The sequence below is a fragment of the Mesoplodon densirostris genome, chromosome 3 (genome assembly GCF_025265405.1).
Source record: "Mesoplodon densirostris isolate mMesDen1 chromosome 3, mMesDen1 primary haplotype, whole genome shotgun sequence".
Lineage (NCBI taxonomy): Eukaryota > Metazoa > Chordata > Mammalia > Artiodactyla > Ziphiidae > Mesoplodon > Mesoplodon densirostris.
Genome location: NC_082663.1, coordinates 166,468,906 through 166,484,585, shown reverse-complemented (window position 1 = coordinate 166,484,585; position 15,680 = coordinate 166,468,906). Strand labels below are relative to the sequence as shown.

The 15,680-nt window shown below is 43.1% G+C and overlaps 1 protein-coding gene across 7 annotated transcripts in view; it reads left to right on the top strand.

The window, feature by feature from the left end:
- The window catches only part of TENM2 (teneurin transmembrane protein 2), a 1,009,203-nt gene that overhangs the window by 459,949 nt on the left and 533,574 nt on the right, over positions 1-15,680 (top strand). For 3 of the 7 annotated variants that reach the window (XM_060094965.1, XM_060094963.1, XM_060094961.1), the window contains exon 1: positions 10,437-10,770. The exons of 2 other annotated variants lie outside the window; for them this stretch is intronic. In XM_060094965.1, the coding sequence (XP_059950948.1) occupies positions 10,626-10,770 (145 nt within the window). In that variant the 5' untranslated portion in view covers positions 10,437-10,625. Of the gene's footprint in view, positions 1-10,436; positions 10,771-10,840; positions 11,018-15,680 lie in introns of those variants that run through there. 2 more of the 7 variants (XM_060094962.1, XM_060094964.1) reach the window with 2 other exon arrangements.

Here is a 15,680-nt window from a genome sequence, read left to right as displayed (position 1 = left end):
TACCCTCATTGAGAGCTTTCTTGAGTCTGTTTCGGGGGCAAAATTCTTGCCTCAGTGATACAATGCAGGAATTTTAAAACTCAAAGGGAGCGTGAATAATCATTATGTTGGAGTATCTTGTTTTATAATTGGGGGAATTGGTGTCTAAAGCAGTTAAGTATCTTGCCCATGCTCACCCAGCTTTGGAATTTCAAGGTTAAATTCTAGAAATCAGCAGGAACTGAAACTTATTTTCTCCAGATATAGAATCTCTTTTTTCCCATCTTACCAGGAAAGCATCATACTAAAAAGAAATTTATGGCGATTATTCTGAAATCAATCCAGAAGCATGTTCAGGGATTTTGAGTATACTTGTTAAAGTTTTGTGACTTGGGGGATCCCAGGGTTCTCTCCCCTGTCTGGACTAGGCATCAAGCAGTAGAAGCAGAAGTGACAGGGGACCCCCATCCTTCCTCAGCACTGTACTGTGGTGACAGTTAGCACCTTGTACCCACACACTCTCCTTGTTGGAACAGAAGCAATGTCTCTCTGGCCCCTATTGTGAGAAGAATGAAGCCAGAAGACCCTGCCGGCTGTGACTGTGTTATGAAACTCTCCAGAACAGCAGTGAGAGAGGCCAGACACCTTGGAAGTGACAAGCTCTCCCTTATAATATATAGTAGGATTTCAAAAAAAGGAAAATGCAATAATTTCTTAAGTACTTTGGGCCATTTTCCTCTCTTACTTCCCTCCCCGAGAAGTCTGGACACATTTTTATTTGGAAAGGTGCATTGTGACATTTTCTATCATTCCCTCCACCTATTAATAGCTCTGGCTGCCCCAGGTGTTCATTTTCAAGACACCCTCGGAGAAGGAGGACTTCTGGCAGCTGCTCTGCAGCTGACAACTTCGGGGAAGTGGCAGGTTTTAATTGATGTATTGCGGGTACCGTGCTTTCTCTCTCTTTAAAAAAAAAAAAAAAAAAAGAAGAAGAAGTGATGTGTTTAGTATCCTCCTAGGGCCTATAGATTTTAATATATCCATTTTTCCTCTTTTATTGGAACTTGGATGTTTGTGGCTGACGGATGGTCTTCCGCGCACCTTTTTATCTCCGTGTGACACCAGACACCCGTGTCAGCATCACCCATCTCTCTTTGAACACCTTTCTGGACAGGTAACAGACAACAGCCCCTGTATAGATTCTCACCGGAACAGCAAGTCATACAAATACACCTTCAGTTAGCTGCCTGCCGTTAGTTAATAATTACAACGAGAGGAAATTGGAAAAGGTGGCTAGAAGGCAGGAATAGGAAGTACCACAATTTCTCCTTTCCCAACAGTCCCAGCGACAGTCCTCCGGCTGCCCCCTGAGGGAGGCAGCGTCCCCCAGGCCGACAGTTGCGTGGACACTGGCTCCAGAAGCCATCCCCTCTGATTCTGGCTTGTTGCCTCCTCTGTGAAGGAATGAGGGTATTTCCCAAGAGTCTCAAAGAATGCCAGCTCTGCCATCACTTTGCCCAGCAAAACCATTGCCTTTATGGCAGCTTCTCTGTAGAGCTCCATCTGAGACCCTTCTCCCAATAGGAAGTACAAGGGGATTTCTTACTCCCTTGATTTCCCTCAGCATTCTAATAGATCTTAAAAAAAAAAAAAAAGAAAAGAAAAGAAGAAAAGCTTTTTGCTGTATAACCTATATACCATAAAATTTACCCATTATAAGTATACAATGTATGATTTTTTAAATTAAATTCATGGAGTTGTACAACCATCAACATGCTCTACTTTTAGAATATTTCTACCATCCAGAAATTCCCTACAGCTCATTTACTGGCCATCTACACTCCCACTCTCAGCCCTAATTCAGCACTAATCTACTTTTTGTCTCAATGTGCCTTTTCTGGACATTTCTCACCAGTGGAATTATATAACATGTAGCATGATGTTTTTGAGGTTTGTCCATGTTGTAGCATGTACCAATAGTTCATTCCTTTCTATAACTGAATAGTATTCCATGGACACAGATACACCACCTTATCTGTATCCATCCACCAGTTGATGGATATTTGGATCATTTCTAATTAGGCACTATTATTCTCTTATGAACATTTGCGTGCGTTTCTTTGCATGGACCTCTTAACTGCCACTCATTAGATGCTCATGTTCCCCAAGCTATGCTAATCCTTTTCAGTGCATCATTTCTAGACTTCACAACAACTGGTAGAGCAGGAATTTCAATCAGATAACCAAGGCTTAAAAGAGAGAGCTCACTTGGAAAAATGTTTCTGGGGCCAAAATTCAAACCCATGCTCTTTCCACCATGCCCAGCAGCCTCTCTACCTCTCAAACAGCAAAGCAGACATCCGCACTGAGCTTTCCACTGCAAGCCCCATTGCCCACCCTCCAGCCATATCAAAAGTCCCTGGTGTAGCCACTTTAAGTGGGTTTGAGGTTTGCAAATCTGCCCTAGGATTCTTTCACCTAAAAATATTCTCCGCTAAATGATAGCAGGTCACTTTCAACCCAATTGTTAACATTGATACATAAATCAGTGCAAATGTATCAATTATCTATCTGATGCTTAGCACCAGGTTGGGCAGTGTGTGAATTCAAAAGATGAATGACAAACAACATGGCCCCTTGAGGGCAGTATAATGGAAGACCAGACTCATACCCACACATCTAAATGACGTAGAACCAAGTACACATGTACGGAGAGCTTTGATTAGTTAAAAACCTGTGCTAATACCCAGGCCACTTATAACTCATATGCCACCTACCTATTTCCTTCTTGAGTTATGTGAACACTGTGGAGGTTAATTACTAATACGTAATATAAAGAGGACTGGACTCTACACAATTAATGAGCTGCTCAAAACATATTCTGTGGAAACGTAGAGATGTTAACATCATTTAAGGCAGTTTCCCAGGTAGTAATTGGATAATCTACAGTTTCCCCTAGAGATTATATTCATATATACATGTGTGCACATGCATGCCTGCACACACACACACAAAGTGGAGGGGGGAGAGGATTATAAATATTTGTTTCTTCCATACATCCCATAAATCTTTATGAAACACCTGCAGTGTTCCAGGTACAGTGCAAGTCATGTAGGCTTTAGCAGGGAGCAAAATAGAGTTCCCTGACCTCCTAGAGCTTATAATGTTACAAGGGAAGATGAAGGTTATAGATTGAACATTTGTGCCCTCCCTCTCCCCCCAAAAATGTCCATGTGTTGAATACCTAATCCCCAATGTGATGGCAATTGGAGGTGAGGCCTTTGGGAGGTAGTTAGGTTTAGATGAGGTCCTGAGGGTTGGGCCCCCATGATGGGGTTAGTGCCCTTAGAAGGGGATGAAGAGACCAGAACTCAGCACTCATTCTTCACCAGCTGAGGCCACAATGGGAAGGCAATCCTTCACAAAGCAGGTGCCCAACCCTGCTGGCACCCTGTCTCATACTTCCAGTCTCCAGAATTGTAAGAAGTAAAAGTCTGTGGTTTAAGCTACCCAGTCTCGTATTTGTTATAGCAGCCTGAGCTGACAAAAACAATGGATAGTAAATAAATAGATAAATCATTGAAATCATAGGAAGAGCCATGAAGAAATAGAGTATGACAAGAGGACCTGTCTGTCAGGGGCAGAAGGCAGTGGGCTTATGCTCAGCTTTGCCTTAAAACCAAACAAAAACAACCAAGCAAAACCAAAAATCAAAACACCGCCTCTCAAGGCAATGTATGGAGGAAGAATTAGCAGGGAGCAAGTGACATATCCCGGTGGCTTAGAATATGGGCCTGACAGGATAAATGGAGAGAAATAGTCACATTTAAAGACGTAAAGCCCTTCCTTCTGTGTCTTTTTTAAATATTCTGCAAAACTTCCATAAAGATTGGCAATTTCACTATCAAGCCTCGGTAACCTGTTATATCAGTTCTCCATTTTCCCTGCCCAAGTTAGTGATAGAATATCTTCCGTTAACCTATGCTGAAAGAGCCATTTCTATTCTAAAAATCTATTTATGTTCCCCTATAACTTTCTTAAAGATATGCCTCTGGGCTGTAAAACCTCAACCTTATAACTCAGCTGAAATGTGAATACTTTTGCCAAATGTCAGTAACATCAGTTGGGCCTTTTCTGAGTCATTTGATCATGAGGCTGTCTTCCCTTTGGGGGTGAAAAATACCATCTCTTTCATTTGAAGGGATTAAAAACTGAATTTGATTCTTGGTTACTTGCTGTGGATTTGGCCTTCAACGTCAACAGTATCCTATGACTTTTATTTTCAACTATTTCATGAATTAGAAAAACAACAGGTGGTCCTAGTTCTGAAGTTTCTTTTAATGATAAGTGTAGGTTCCTGTTCTTTGTTTTTTTATCATCTTAAGTGACACACTGCATTTTATTTCAGATCTTCTTCTCTGTACATTCTCAGTCTTTTTCACAGTTTCTTATAAAGCTTCTCTGGCTAATCCTTGTTACTTTCCAGTTGCCAGAACCCTTTAGTAATGTGATCATTTTTCCTTAAACATTTCTAGGATAAAAACATAGTTTTAGCTTTTATAACCTCCACATCCCAGAGAACTCCTTTTTGAAAATGTACTACCCTATACTACTTCCTACTGTGATATTAGTTGTCTGTATGTCTTCCAATTGCCTGTGGTCATTAACAGAAATTTTTCCCATTGGTCAGTATTTTTTTTTCTATAATTCTTCTTTCTGGTAAGAGTATGTAGAATTCTCCCCATCCCAATTTAATAGTTAGATTAAATTATGTTATGATATGTTTGAGAAGTTTTTGTAATTCCATTATGTTTCATTGACCCTTCTTTAAGGTGTTGATGTATAAAGACATTTCAATCTGTAAGAAACTGCTTGTTTTTCATTAAGATAAGAACAATTCACATTTTTGTATGTATATCTCCATTTTTTAAAGGAATCAAACATAATGATATTGATTTCATTACATGTCTATTGAAATTGAGTATTACTTTTACTGTAACAGCAGAGAAACTGAGGCAAAAGTGAAAAAAAATTTGTTATTTAGGACAAGAAGTATACAAGGTATTTATATTAAGAACTGACATAAATAAGATACGATTCCTGTCTTTAAAAGACTTACACTTGAGTAGGTTAGGGCAAAAAGAATGTTCAGATATCCATAATTAGATGAACAGAAGGAAATAAAAGTTCAAGGGAAAGAAAGTGAGATTTATAAAGACTGAGTAGGTCTGCGAATTCAATGCTGAGTCCTGTGACCCACATCTTCCTGGTCAGCATGAGAGGAGGGAGCAGTACAGTGAGATCAGCCAGTGACGTGCGTTAGCATTTGATATCTCTTTTTTGAGTGGGTATCTTTGCTTTTTACCCCAAATCTCTTAGACCATGTATATTAGATTAATAAGAAGATCAACACCTCCTTTTTTGAAGGAGGCAATTTGGGGGCAAAATTGGGATCTGGAAGTGGCTCGATCCCTAGCTACTTTGCCCATTCTGATAAAATCATCATCCTCTTAATAATCTCTCTTTTGCTTTGATCAGGTGTAGAAGACTTTGTCAAAAGTCATGGAGATGATTTTTTAAAGTGAAAAGGCATAAGGGGGTTCCTTGCAGGATTGGTTCATTATTCAGGGGGAAAGTTATCAGCCTCCCTGGAGAACTCTAAGGAAGGAAAGACTGAGCCTAGCGACAAGTTGATTTAAATGATAAACTGGCTGTAAAGCCCCTGACAGAGAACTGGCACAGAATAGGTGCTCAATGAATGTAAATTCTCCATCTCTCTTCCGCTGCTCCAGCAGGATGGCTTAGCCCTATGCTCTCATATGTTCCAGCTGGTGTTCCTGTAAATGTGCTTAGAGCTTCAAGGGTTCCAGTGACACCCGCGGGTTAAGGGGTCCGATTATCAGAGCAGCATCTTTCTCCTTGACTTCTAATGTACTGAGTAATTCTTGATGATAGCTTTGCCCTCGTCATCCAGCAATGGTCCTCTTCTTTTGACTCCAGCATTCTCTGAAGTGGGAGTCTGATTATAAAGGGGATGAGCCCAGGTGTGCTATGTTTGTGGTGACCTAACATTTTCTGCTGAGATGATTGATATACCAAAGAGGCAGTTAATCAAGAATGGACAACTGGGACTTTGAAACCACACTATGTTAAAGTAATATACGTACATTTTGATCCTTTCCCTAGACCTCTGGGAGTCTTTTGAATACTAAACTCATTAACCAGCCTGGGGCTTTTTTTTACGTAAAAATGATGTGGGTGGCTGATTCGGCATTATGGTAGATTCTAACTGCCACCCCCTCCAGAAATATGTCTGGACTGATATTTTATTTCCAGGAGGGAGATAGAATTCCTCCTTCCGTGGCATGACTCTGTAGAAGGTCTCTGAGAACTTAGGACTTAAACATTTTCTGATGTGACTATATCATATTCCACCAGTATTTCAGAAATTATGCTTTAGGAAGATCTTAGAGAAAATGTATAGGATAGGACAACTGTATGTAACATCAGGGGGACCTGACTTGAATATGATATCAGGAAAGGCTGCCCTAAAGAACTGAACTGATTAATAGTAGGTAACCAGAAGAACGGGTTGGGGAGGGAGGGAGAGGAGGAATATGTGCAGACTGGGAGGAAGATAGTGAGTTCCAAGAATGAAAGGATAAGGTTCCTGGGGCAGAGAGAGGAAGCAGGAGAGAGGAGTGAAACAGGTGGTAAGAAGTGGGCAAGGGCTTCCCTGGTGGCGCAGTGGTTGAGAGTCTGCCTGCCGATGCAGGGGACACGGGTTCGTGCCCCGGTCCACGAGGATCCCACATGCCGCGGAGCAGCTGGGCCCGTGAGCCATGGCCGCTGAGCCTGCGCGTCTGGAGCCTGTGCTCCGCAACGGGAGTGGTCACAGCAGTGAGAGGCCTGCGTACCGCAAAAAAAAAAAAAAAAAAAAAAAAGAAGTGGGCAAGGTCCAGATCCAACACAGGTTCCTGGTCCATCTGGTCCATCTTAAAGGGATATGGACTCCATCTTTGGAAAACTGGGAAGCCAGCGAAGGATTTTGACGAAGGGGCTGTCCTGATCAGATTTGTCTTTAAAAGGTCATCTTGCCTGCCATGTGGATAAAGAATTAGAGAGAGGAGCAAGAGTGATATTGAGAGAACCAACACGAGGTTGTCATACTGTGTAAGGTGCAGTGATGGCAGAGAACAGCATGATAATTTGTCCTTTTGCCTCGGAAGTTTACAATCTAGTAACGGATCGGAAATACATACACAGACTATTACCATGAAATATGTAATGTGCCACAGGAATTAAGCAAAGTAAAATGAGAAAAGGGAAAAGCCATTTTAGCAGAGAAAGTCAGGGAAATATCTTCTGACGTGTTAAACAGCCAATCCTGTGACCTGAGGTTTGTTTTGTTTTTTGCTTTTGTTGTTGTTGTTTTGATTTTAGTTACAACTGCTTCCAGGATAAGAAACTGCTTTAAAAGTAGCATTCCCACTGTTTCGGTTGCTTTTAAAGCTACAACACAAACACATATTTTATATTCAGTTTCACATTATATTTGTCAGACAGTAGAAAGCATGTTTTGGTTAATTTCCTTTTAGAAAGAAGTAAGTGAATTTCCCATTCCTTGTCCAGGTCATCTGTCTGTCAGTACAGTCAGGAAAAATTGAGAGACAAATCTCTTTGTAGAGGACATACTACTGCTGAGTCAACAATATGGGCGCACAAGCAAATGCAAATGAAAGGTATACGATGATTTTATCTTGAGAAATTTGAAAGAGATTGCAGGTAGAAAGACCTATATACCATTCTCCTATAGCTCTTGGGGCCCCTTTTTGAAATACCCTTCTGAGACTCCACTCTACTTACCAGTCATCACTTCCCACACCTACATCCAACTCTCTTTCAATGAGGATGGCCAGTCAGGTGTGCTGATTTGCTGTGATGGAAAAGCTGCCCGGTTCCACTGGTGAATCTCCTTTGAAAAGAAATAGGCTGGATTATACTGAGCTTATGAGAAGGAAAACTTTCAGTTGGTCATGTAGAGAGGCATTGGGAAAGTTCTTGCTCATGATTTCATATTGGCTTAACTCTCAGCTCCATCCATATGTGAGTTTGGGTAAGTCATTTAAGCTCTCTGAGTTTCTTTCAAAAAATAAGATGGTTATGCTGATTGATCACCCAGGTGTTTTGCCATCTTAGTTCCAGATATCTATTTCCATCCAGGAGAGCTGTGAACTAATTTTCCAGAAGGTTCTTTAGGCTCCGGATAATTGCACATGTTTAGTTACATGGGCCTGTGCACAAGAGAGTGCTTGGCTCTATGTATCCTTCATACTGATGTCAGAGAAGAAAGAGAGAAAGAGAATTCCTTTAGTCCTCTAAGTATCTGAAAAATGCATTTGGGGCAAGAGGTGGCTCTTTGAATATGACGTTTGACTGTGTCTGGTGGTTTTGAAGATTGAAGAAACATCATATCTGGGCTAAGAAAAATAGTAGTCTCCCAGAGTTTGCATTCTTAGACCACACCCAGAAAATTCTGTTCTATTTGATATGATGCAATTTAAAGATGCTGACAAATCTGAATCAAAGAAACATGATAAAGATGAAGAAAAATCTGGGAAATTGGCTATATAAGGAAACGTTGTTAAAAATTGGAAAGGCTTGGTCTTGAGGACTTAGGGATACATTACAGCTGTCTCAAATATTGTGTAGAACTGTCAAGGGAAGAGAAATGAGACTTATCCTGGCTCTGCCTTTCCTATTAGGCCTGGGGTAAATCGATTGAAATTTTAGCCAGCTTAATTTGCGCTCAGTGTGGAGAAGAAATTTCTGACAACACTAGCTAACCAAGAATGGAAGGTGACCTAGTTTCCCTTGTGTAGGGGAGTAATACGCAGGAGACTGGATATTAACAATAGTGATCAGGAGAGGCAGTGATTTAAGTGTTTTTGCATATATTAACTCAGTCGTCATAACACCGCTTTGAGTTAGCTTCTTTTATCATTTCAATAGTATGGATGGAGAAACTGAGGCACAGTATGGCTAAGCCACTTGCCTAATTTGTCACCTAATTAGTAGGTGACAAAGCTGGGATTTGAAACCGTGCAGTCTGATTGTAGAGTCCTTAGGCTTAACTGAGTTGCTATATTGCTTATAGATGGGCATCACTTAGAGAATCTGTGGATGGGATTTCTGCCCTGAGTTTCCAAGGAGGTGTTTAAAGAGTCCACCAGTAGCAGTGCATTCTGGGGTGGTACACAATACATTCAGAGGTGCCTTCCTGCACGTACACCCAGAGCCCTTGAGGTTGAGGCTCCATGCCCAGCTGCTCATTCTGCTGTAGGTACGCATAGCCATTCAGTTGCCTTCCCCACACCATCTGGAGTTGGGCTTCGTTGTTTCTTGGTAGAATTGTCTTTGTCTTGCCACATCCATGTCATCCACTTCAGCCATACCATGACGTTCCTTTAAAAAAAAAAAACATCGAGGGCTTCCCTGGTGGCGCAGTGGTTGAGAGTCCGCCTGCCGATGCAGGGGACACGGGTTCGTGCCCCAGTCCGGGAAGATCCCACATGCCGCGGAGCGGCTGGGCCCGTGAGCCATGGCCGCTGAGCCTGCGCGTCCGGGAGCCTGTGCCCCACAACGGGAGAGGCCACAACAGTGAGAGGCCCGCATACTGCAAAAAAAAAATAATAATAATCGAAAACATATCCAGAAACATTGCAAGAAAAAAAGCCCTGCTATCTGGGTGTACAGGCTACAGCTAGACCTTTCTTCCAGACATGATGGATAGCTGTTTGTCCTCTTCTCCCCCAGGGACTGCACCTTATATGAATGTTTGAGAGATACCTTGCCTTCATCAGCCCTTTGACAGTTAGGAAGCATAAGAAATGGCAAGTACTTTATAGTTGGGAAAGAGAGAGAATCCCTTTCAGACTCGGTAAGATTTATCTAAAGGTAACTGACCAAGAAGGAGAACTGATCCCACTTCATACACAGGTGCTTTAAAATAATTTGACAACAGGTAGTTAAAATGTAAGTATGCCATGCTGTCAATCACATTCTGTCTTTCTGCATTTGAACGCTTGTTCTACTTGAGGGAAGATGATATTGGAACATTTTATGGCATCCATCAACAAGAATGTGCACATGGTTTCAAATAAGGGTTTCCAGCCTTCTGAAACCAATTACTTCTACCTAAGTAGAAATGCCAAAGCAGAGATATGTCAGCAACTAAGAGAATAGTTGTTTGAAGTAATAATAAATACACCCAATGATGATGCCTCGAAACAACAGAAATTGTACACATACACACACACATGCACAAACCTTTTTAAGAGATATTTTTAAAAGTCTGTGTCAAACAATGTTAACCCAGAGAAATGCAGAAATGTCAGACATGGGCAGGACTTGCGGTTGGCATTTGGCTGCCAGCGGGGGAGGCGTCCTCCCACACTAATTCCTCAGGAGCCTCATGCTGTGTCTGTCTACAGGGAAGGGAGAAAAAAAGGGAGGAGGGGGAGAGCAGATATTGCCTCTGATGTTTTTCCTTCGCAGCTGGAGAAGGCCTCAGCTGTGTCAGGCTGGGACTGCTGGTGATTTTCTGTAGAGGGGACCACATAAGGAAGAGCAGCCCATCCCAGCTTATGCCAACGGTGACCCAGCCTCTCCTGATCGTCAGCGTGGCTGGCACAATTGAATGCAAGCCAGACTGCCTCTCATGGAGACGCGTCAGTGCTTCACCTCTGCCTGTGAGTCCTCTCCATGGGAAGGTTGTGATGGAGTCTCTGGGTAAGGATAACGGAGGTGCATGCAGATGGGGCTTTGCAAGGACCTTTCCTAATTGACAGAGTAGTTGGAGCATTTCCTTTAAGCCTTCAGTGGGTATTGAGGGAAGGATGGGGGACTTGGCAGTGAAACTGCTTTTGCCTGCAGCTCTCTAAGAGTAGCCGTGGATTCTTGTCACCAAATAGAATTTCCAATTCCTATCAAGCTGTGGATCTGCAATTTTTTCTACTACCTTCATGATGGCTGCCAGGTATGGCATCAGAAAAATATTCTGTGAACATAGATATAAAATGGGATTGATTAACTGTAAACTTCTGTTAGGTCAAGCATCTTATGTCTATTGCCGAAATATTCTTTCAAGTGACTCTGTCTACATCTGTCACATTTTTTCACCCTCCAGAGACCTATTTGTGGTAGCTTTCTGTGCACTGATTGGCTTTACCCTTGGCTGTAGCTCTGTGTTGAGGCATTTTATTTTTTTAACATCTTTATTGGGGTACAGTTGCTTTACACTGTTGTGTGAGTTGCTGCTGTATAACAAAGTGAATCAGCTATACGTATACATACATCCCCATATCCCCTCCCTCTTGCGTCTCCCTCCCACCCTCCCTATCCCACCCCTCTAGGTGGACACAAAGCACGGAGCTGATCTCCCTATGCTATGCGGCTGCTTCCCACTAGCTATCTATTTTACATTTGGTAGTGTATATATGTCCATGCCACTCTCTCACTTCATCCCAGCTTCCCCCTCCCCGTGTCCTCAGGTCCGTTCTCTATGTCTGCGTCTTTATTCCCGTGCTGCCCCTAGGTTCTTCAGAACCTTTTTTTTTTTTTAGATTCCGTATATATGTGTTAGCATACGATATCTGTTTTTCTCTTTCTGACTTACTTCACTCCGTATGACAGACTCTAGGTCCATCCACCTCACTACAAATAACTCAGTTTCGTTTCTTTTTATGGCTGAGTAATATTCCATTGTATATCTGTGCCACATCTTCTTTATCCATTCATCTGTCGATGGACACTTAGGTTGCTTCCATGTCCTGGCTATTGTCAATAGTGCTACAGTGAACATTGTGGTACCTGTCTCTTTTTGAATTATGGTTTTCTCAGGGTGTATGCCCAGTAGTGGGATTGCTGGGTTGTATGGTAGTTCTGTTTTTAGTTTTTTGAGGAACCTCCATACTGTTCTCCATAGTGGCTGTATCAATTCACATTACCACCAACAGTGCAACAGGGTTCCCTTTTCTCCACACCCTCTCCAGCATTTATTGTTTGTAGATTTTTTGGTGATGGCCATTGTGACTGGTGTGAGGTTGAAGCATTTTTAAAAACAGGCAAAAAGAAAGAGAGGGGAAATGATTCATTCTATTCACTGAACTTTTCTTCAAAACATGGATGATTCTTGCGATCTGTATCTGGTATTTAGTATGCTGAACAGACTTTTAAGAAACTCCTGGTGTATCCTGCTGCAGGGGCTGGGTCTGTTGACACATCTTATGTGCCTTCAAAGGGCACACTGCTGTCACAGCAATTTAAATAGAGGAATAATAATCCTTTGCATTTCAGGGCAATGTATGTTTTACAGAGTTCTTTTACTCATTTTATCGAATTGATCTCATTTGATCATTACATCAACCCCGTGTGGTAGGTATTACGATTTTTATTAGCTCCATTTTGTGAAGGAGGAAACTAATGGCAAAGGACTCATCCAAGGTCATACAACTGAGAAGTGGATGTGTTGGTGCTTCACTCCTGTCTCAGGCTTTTGTTTTCTTATGCAAATGACCTGTAGGTGGTAGAGACACAACCACACAAATACAGGTTCCTACTTCCATACTGCCTAACATATATTTGCCATTTTCCTTGTGTGGCCCACTTCTTGCTCTTCAGGCCACAGTAAGGACAGTGTGGAGTAGAACAAGTTCAATTTGAGTGTGCCATGCCTTCCTTTCCCGCTGCACACATGCATACACACGTGTGCCGCGTGTGCACGCACTCTGCTCCCTGGGTTTAGGGGCCCCTGAGATGCTGTGAATTTCCTGTCATTTAAAAAGCAAATCATTACTAAATCTGATGGAGGGTTAATATTCACTCTCATGACTCTAGAGAAAACAGAAGGCCAATTCTATAATAGTGTGATTTCGTTGACAGTTGTTTGAGTAGAAGGGATCAGGGAGAGCCGGGGGAAACGCCAGCATCCTTCACATCATCACACATCAGATCCCTCCACGTTTGAGAACAGTTGAGTGTGCCCCCAGCAGCCAGGGAGGGCAGACGCCCTCGTGGAGCTTAGCGCTCTGTCGAAAACTGGCCAGCCAGAGACCTTGAGAGCTGAGACCCGCGCCTGAAGTATCTAGAGACACTCTCTTTTTTCTTTTTTTTTTTTTTGGCTGCACTGTACAGCATGTGGGATCTTAGTTCCCCAACCAGGGATCGAACCCGTGCCTCCTGCAGTGGAAGTGCAGCATCCTAACCACTGGATCGCCAGGGAGGTCCCTAGGAACACTTTCTAATGGCTACCTGGATGCGCCTCATTGGATTCAGGTGGATACAATCCCCTCCTCCCTCCCCTCCCTTCCCCCAACCAAGACGCTGCTTCCCAACATCCGCATTCAGGCCCCGACAGCAGGTGTCCACTGGCTCTTTGTCAGAACACAGGGATGGGACTTGAACTGTCATGATACAGGCTCCCATGAAAAGGGAGGCATCTCTTTTCAGGTTTACCAAGTATGCTTGGCAGTACTTGCTTTGGCAGAAAGAGGGCGAGGGATTTTGCGTGACATTATTTCCTATGTCAGGACAATTTCATATTCTCAAGCCGCCTTCTTACATCAGTGAATAGTGCCCCGGTTACTTTCTAGAACAGACAGATGCCCTCCCACCTCAGCCCCCGTCTGCCTTCGTGCTTTCATCCACGCGCACATGCAGAAGTGACACAGAATATCGCCAGAGTTGGCCTGGTGAGGGCTGTCTTTTCAACTTTCTTTTTGAAGTTATTCTGAAAAATCTCTTGAGACACAGGTGGAGGGTGGATTCATCAAATCTTAAGATGTCAGAGCTGGAAGGCAGCGTAAATTGCATGTGGTCCGACTGTCTCATTATAATGATGAAGAAATCAAGTCCCAGGGAGGTTGAGATTTGTCCCAGTTTATCATGAGAATGACTGTGTTCCATATCTTGCATGTGTCCTTCACGTGCCCCTCCGTCTTTCAAGACCTTGCTCTCTGTCCTGAAAGCTGACCACGTAGGCTGCATTGTGGTCGCCCTTGTCCTCTGGCTGCCAACTGTTTACTCAGTGGGAAGAGATCAGAGGGTGGAGGGAAGGCGGGCAGGGTACTTATCACCAGCTTCCTTTTGTCATAGGGCCTCGAGCTGGCTATTTCCCTGTCCCCGAGATGCCAACCCTCTCAGGTGGCCCTCTCCATATAGTTTTCTCTTTCTGGTTCCCCTCGTCACTCCCTCTCCTTGACCCTTGACAATGCCGGCAACTTCCCTCTTTGGCTTGCCCGAGAGCACTGCACCAACCCTTCTGTTTTCCCTGATCCCTGACCACAACTTTTAAAATAGTCCACTGAATAAGCTTTCCTCACTTTACCCAGTATGTGTGTCATCTGCTTTCAGGCTGTGACCTTGACTGACATAGTAACAGCTGGAGCTAAAACTACAGCCCAGCTGGTTCTCCCTCTTCTGACCCCTACCCTGTTAGTCCTTACACCATACTTCGTTTATTATGGATAGCTTAATACTTTGCATAAATACATAATCTCTTATAAATACATATTGCTAGTCACTATGAAGAGTATTAGCATTCAGTGGTTCAACACATGTGTCCAAAGTCTTGGGTTCAAATCTCAGTTCTGCCACTTACTAGGTTTTTCTTAACTAGCAAGTTGCTTGACCTCTCTGTGTCTCAGTGTCCTCGTTCATAACTAAAAGGCTATGGTGAAGATTAAGTGATACCAGTGCATTCAGAGGACTTAGTACACATAAGTGTTCAATATGGAGTGTTCATAAGTGCCCAGCACATGGTAAGTGTTCTGTAAATGTTAGGTTTTACTAGCATTTGCTCTCTGTCAGGGCTCAATTTCTGTACATGGAAACATTTATTAGGACTCTAATTCTGTAAGTGGAAAATGTGCAGGTTTTCCCGAGCCTTGCACAGTGTCATAAAATTTCATGAAGATGAAGTCGTTAGTTCCGAGGAACGCGGAAGAGTGATGGGGAAGTGATGGGGGAGGTGCTGATGAGCGGGGAATGTGAGTCATGGGGCTTCGAGGACAGACGGAACAGGAATGCAGACAGCGCCCTGACAGACAAGCCTAGATTTGCCCGGAAGCTGTGCTCTGCCTGGCGGGGATGGGAATCAGCTCCCTTCCGGCAGGGTGGGCGTCACTTCCCAGCTGGCGGATCCGGGGGAGATCATGGAACCTATTGCTTGAGAGAGACAGTCATGAGCCTGGAGTTTCCTGTAACCATAAAGATACAAGGGCTAGTTTGCAAAGATGCCGACGAGTCCCCACCTGGAGACAGGATTTCTTTAGTGTCAGGGTGTGAAATAAAGCATTGGGTTCTTTTTCCAAAAAAGTAGATTTTGTTTTTCAGAGACTTAGGCTTCCTTTGGAATTGTTGATGAATATTCAGAAATGGGAAATGGGTTATATTTGAGTGTGGCCATCCAGAGAGAAGAGTTGTGGGTATTTGGAGAGAGGGACTGGGCCATCCTAAACTACCTAATCAAGTAGAATGTGAGGCGGGCTCCTCCCTGATTAAAACTCCGTGTGGTGCATTTTCTCCTGGTCTCCCCAGAGATGTGGTAAGTCCTGGCTTCCCTTACTTACGTACCGTGTCTTCTCTCCTATCATTAAATAGGAGCCTGGGACATACCTCTGGAAGAAAAGGAAATAAAGTCA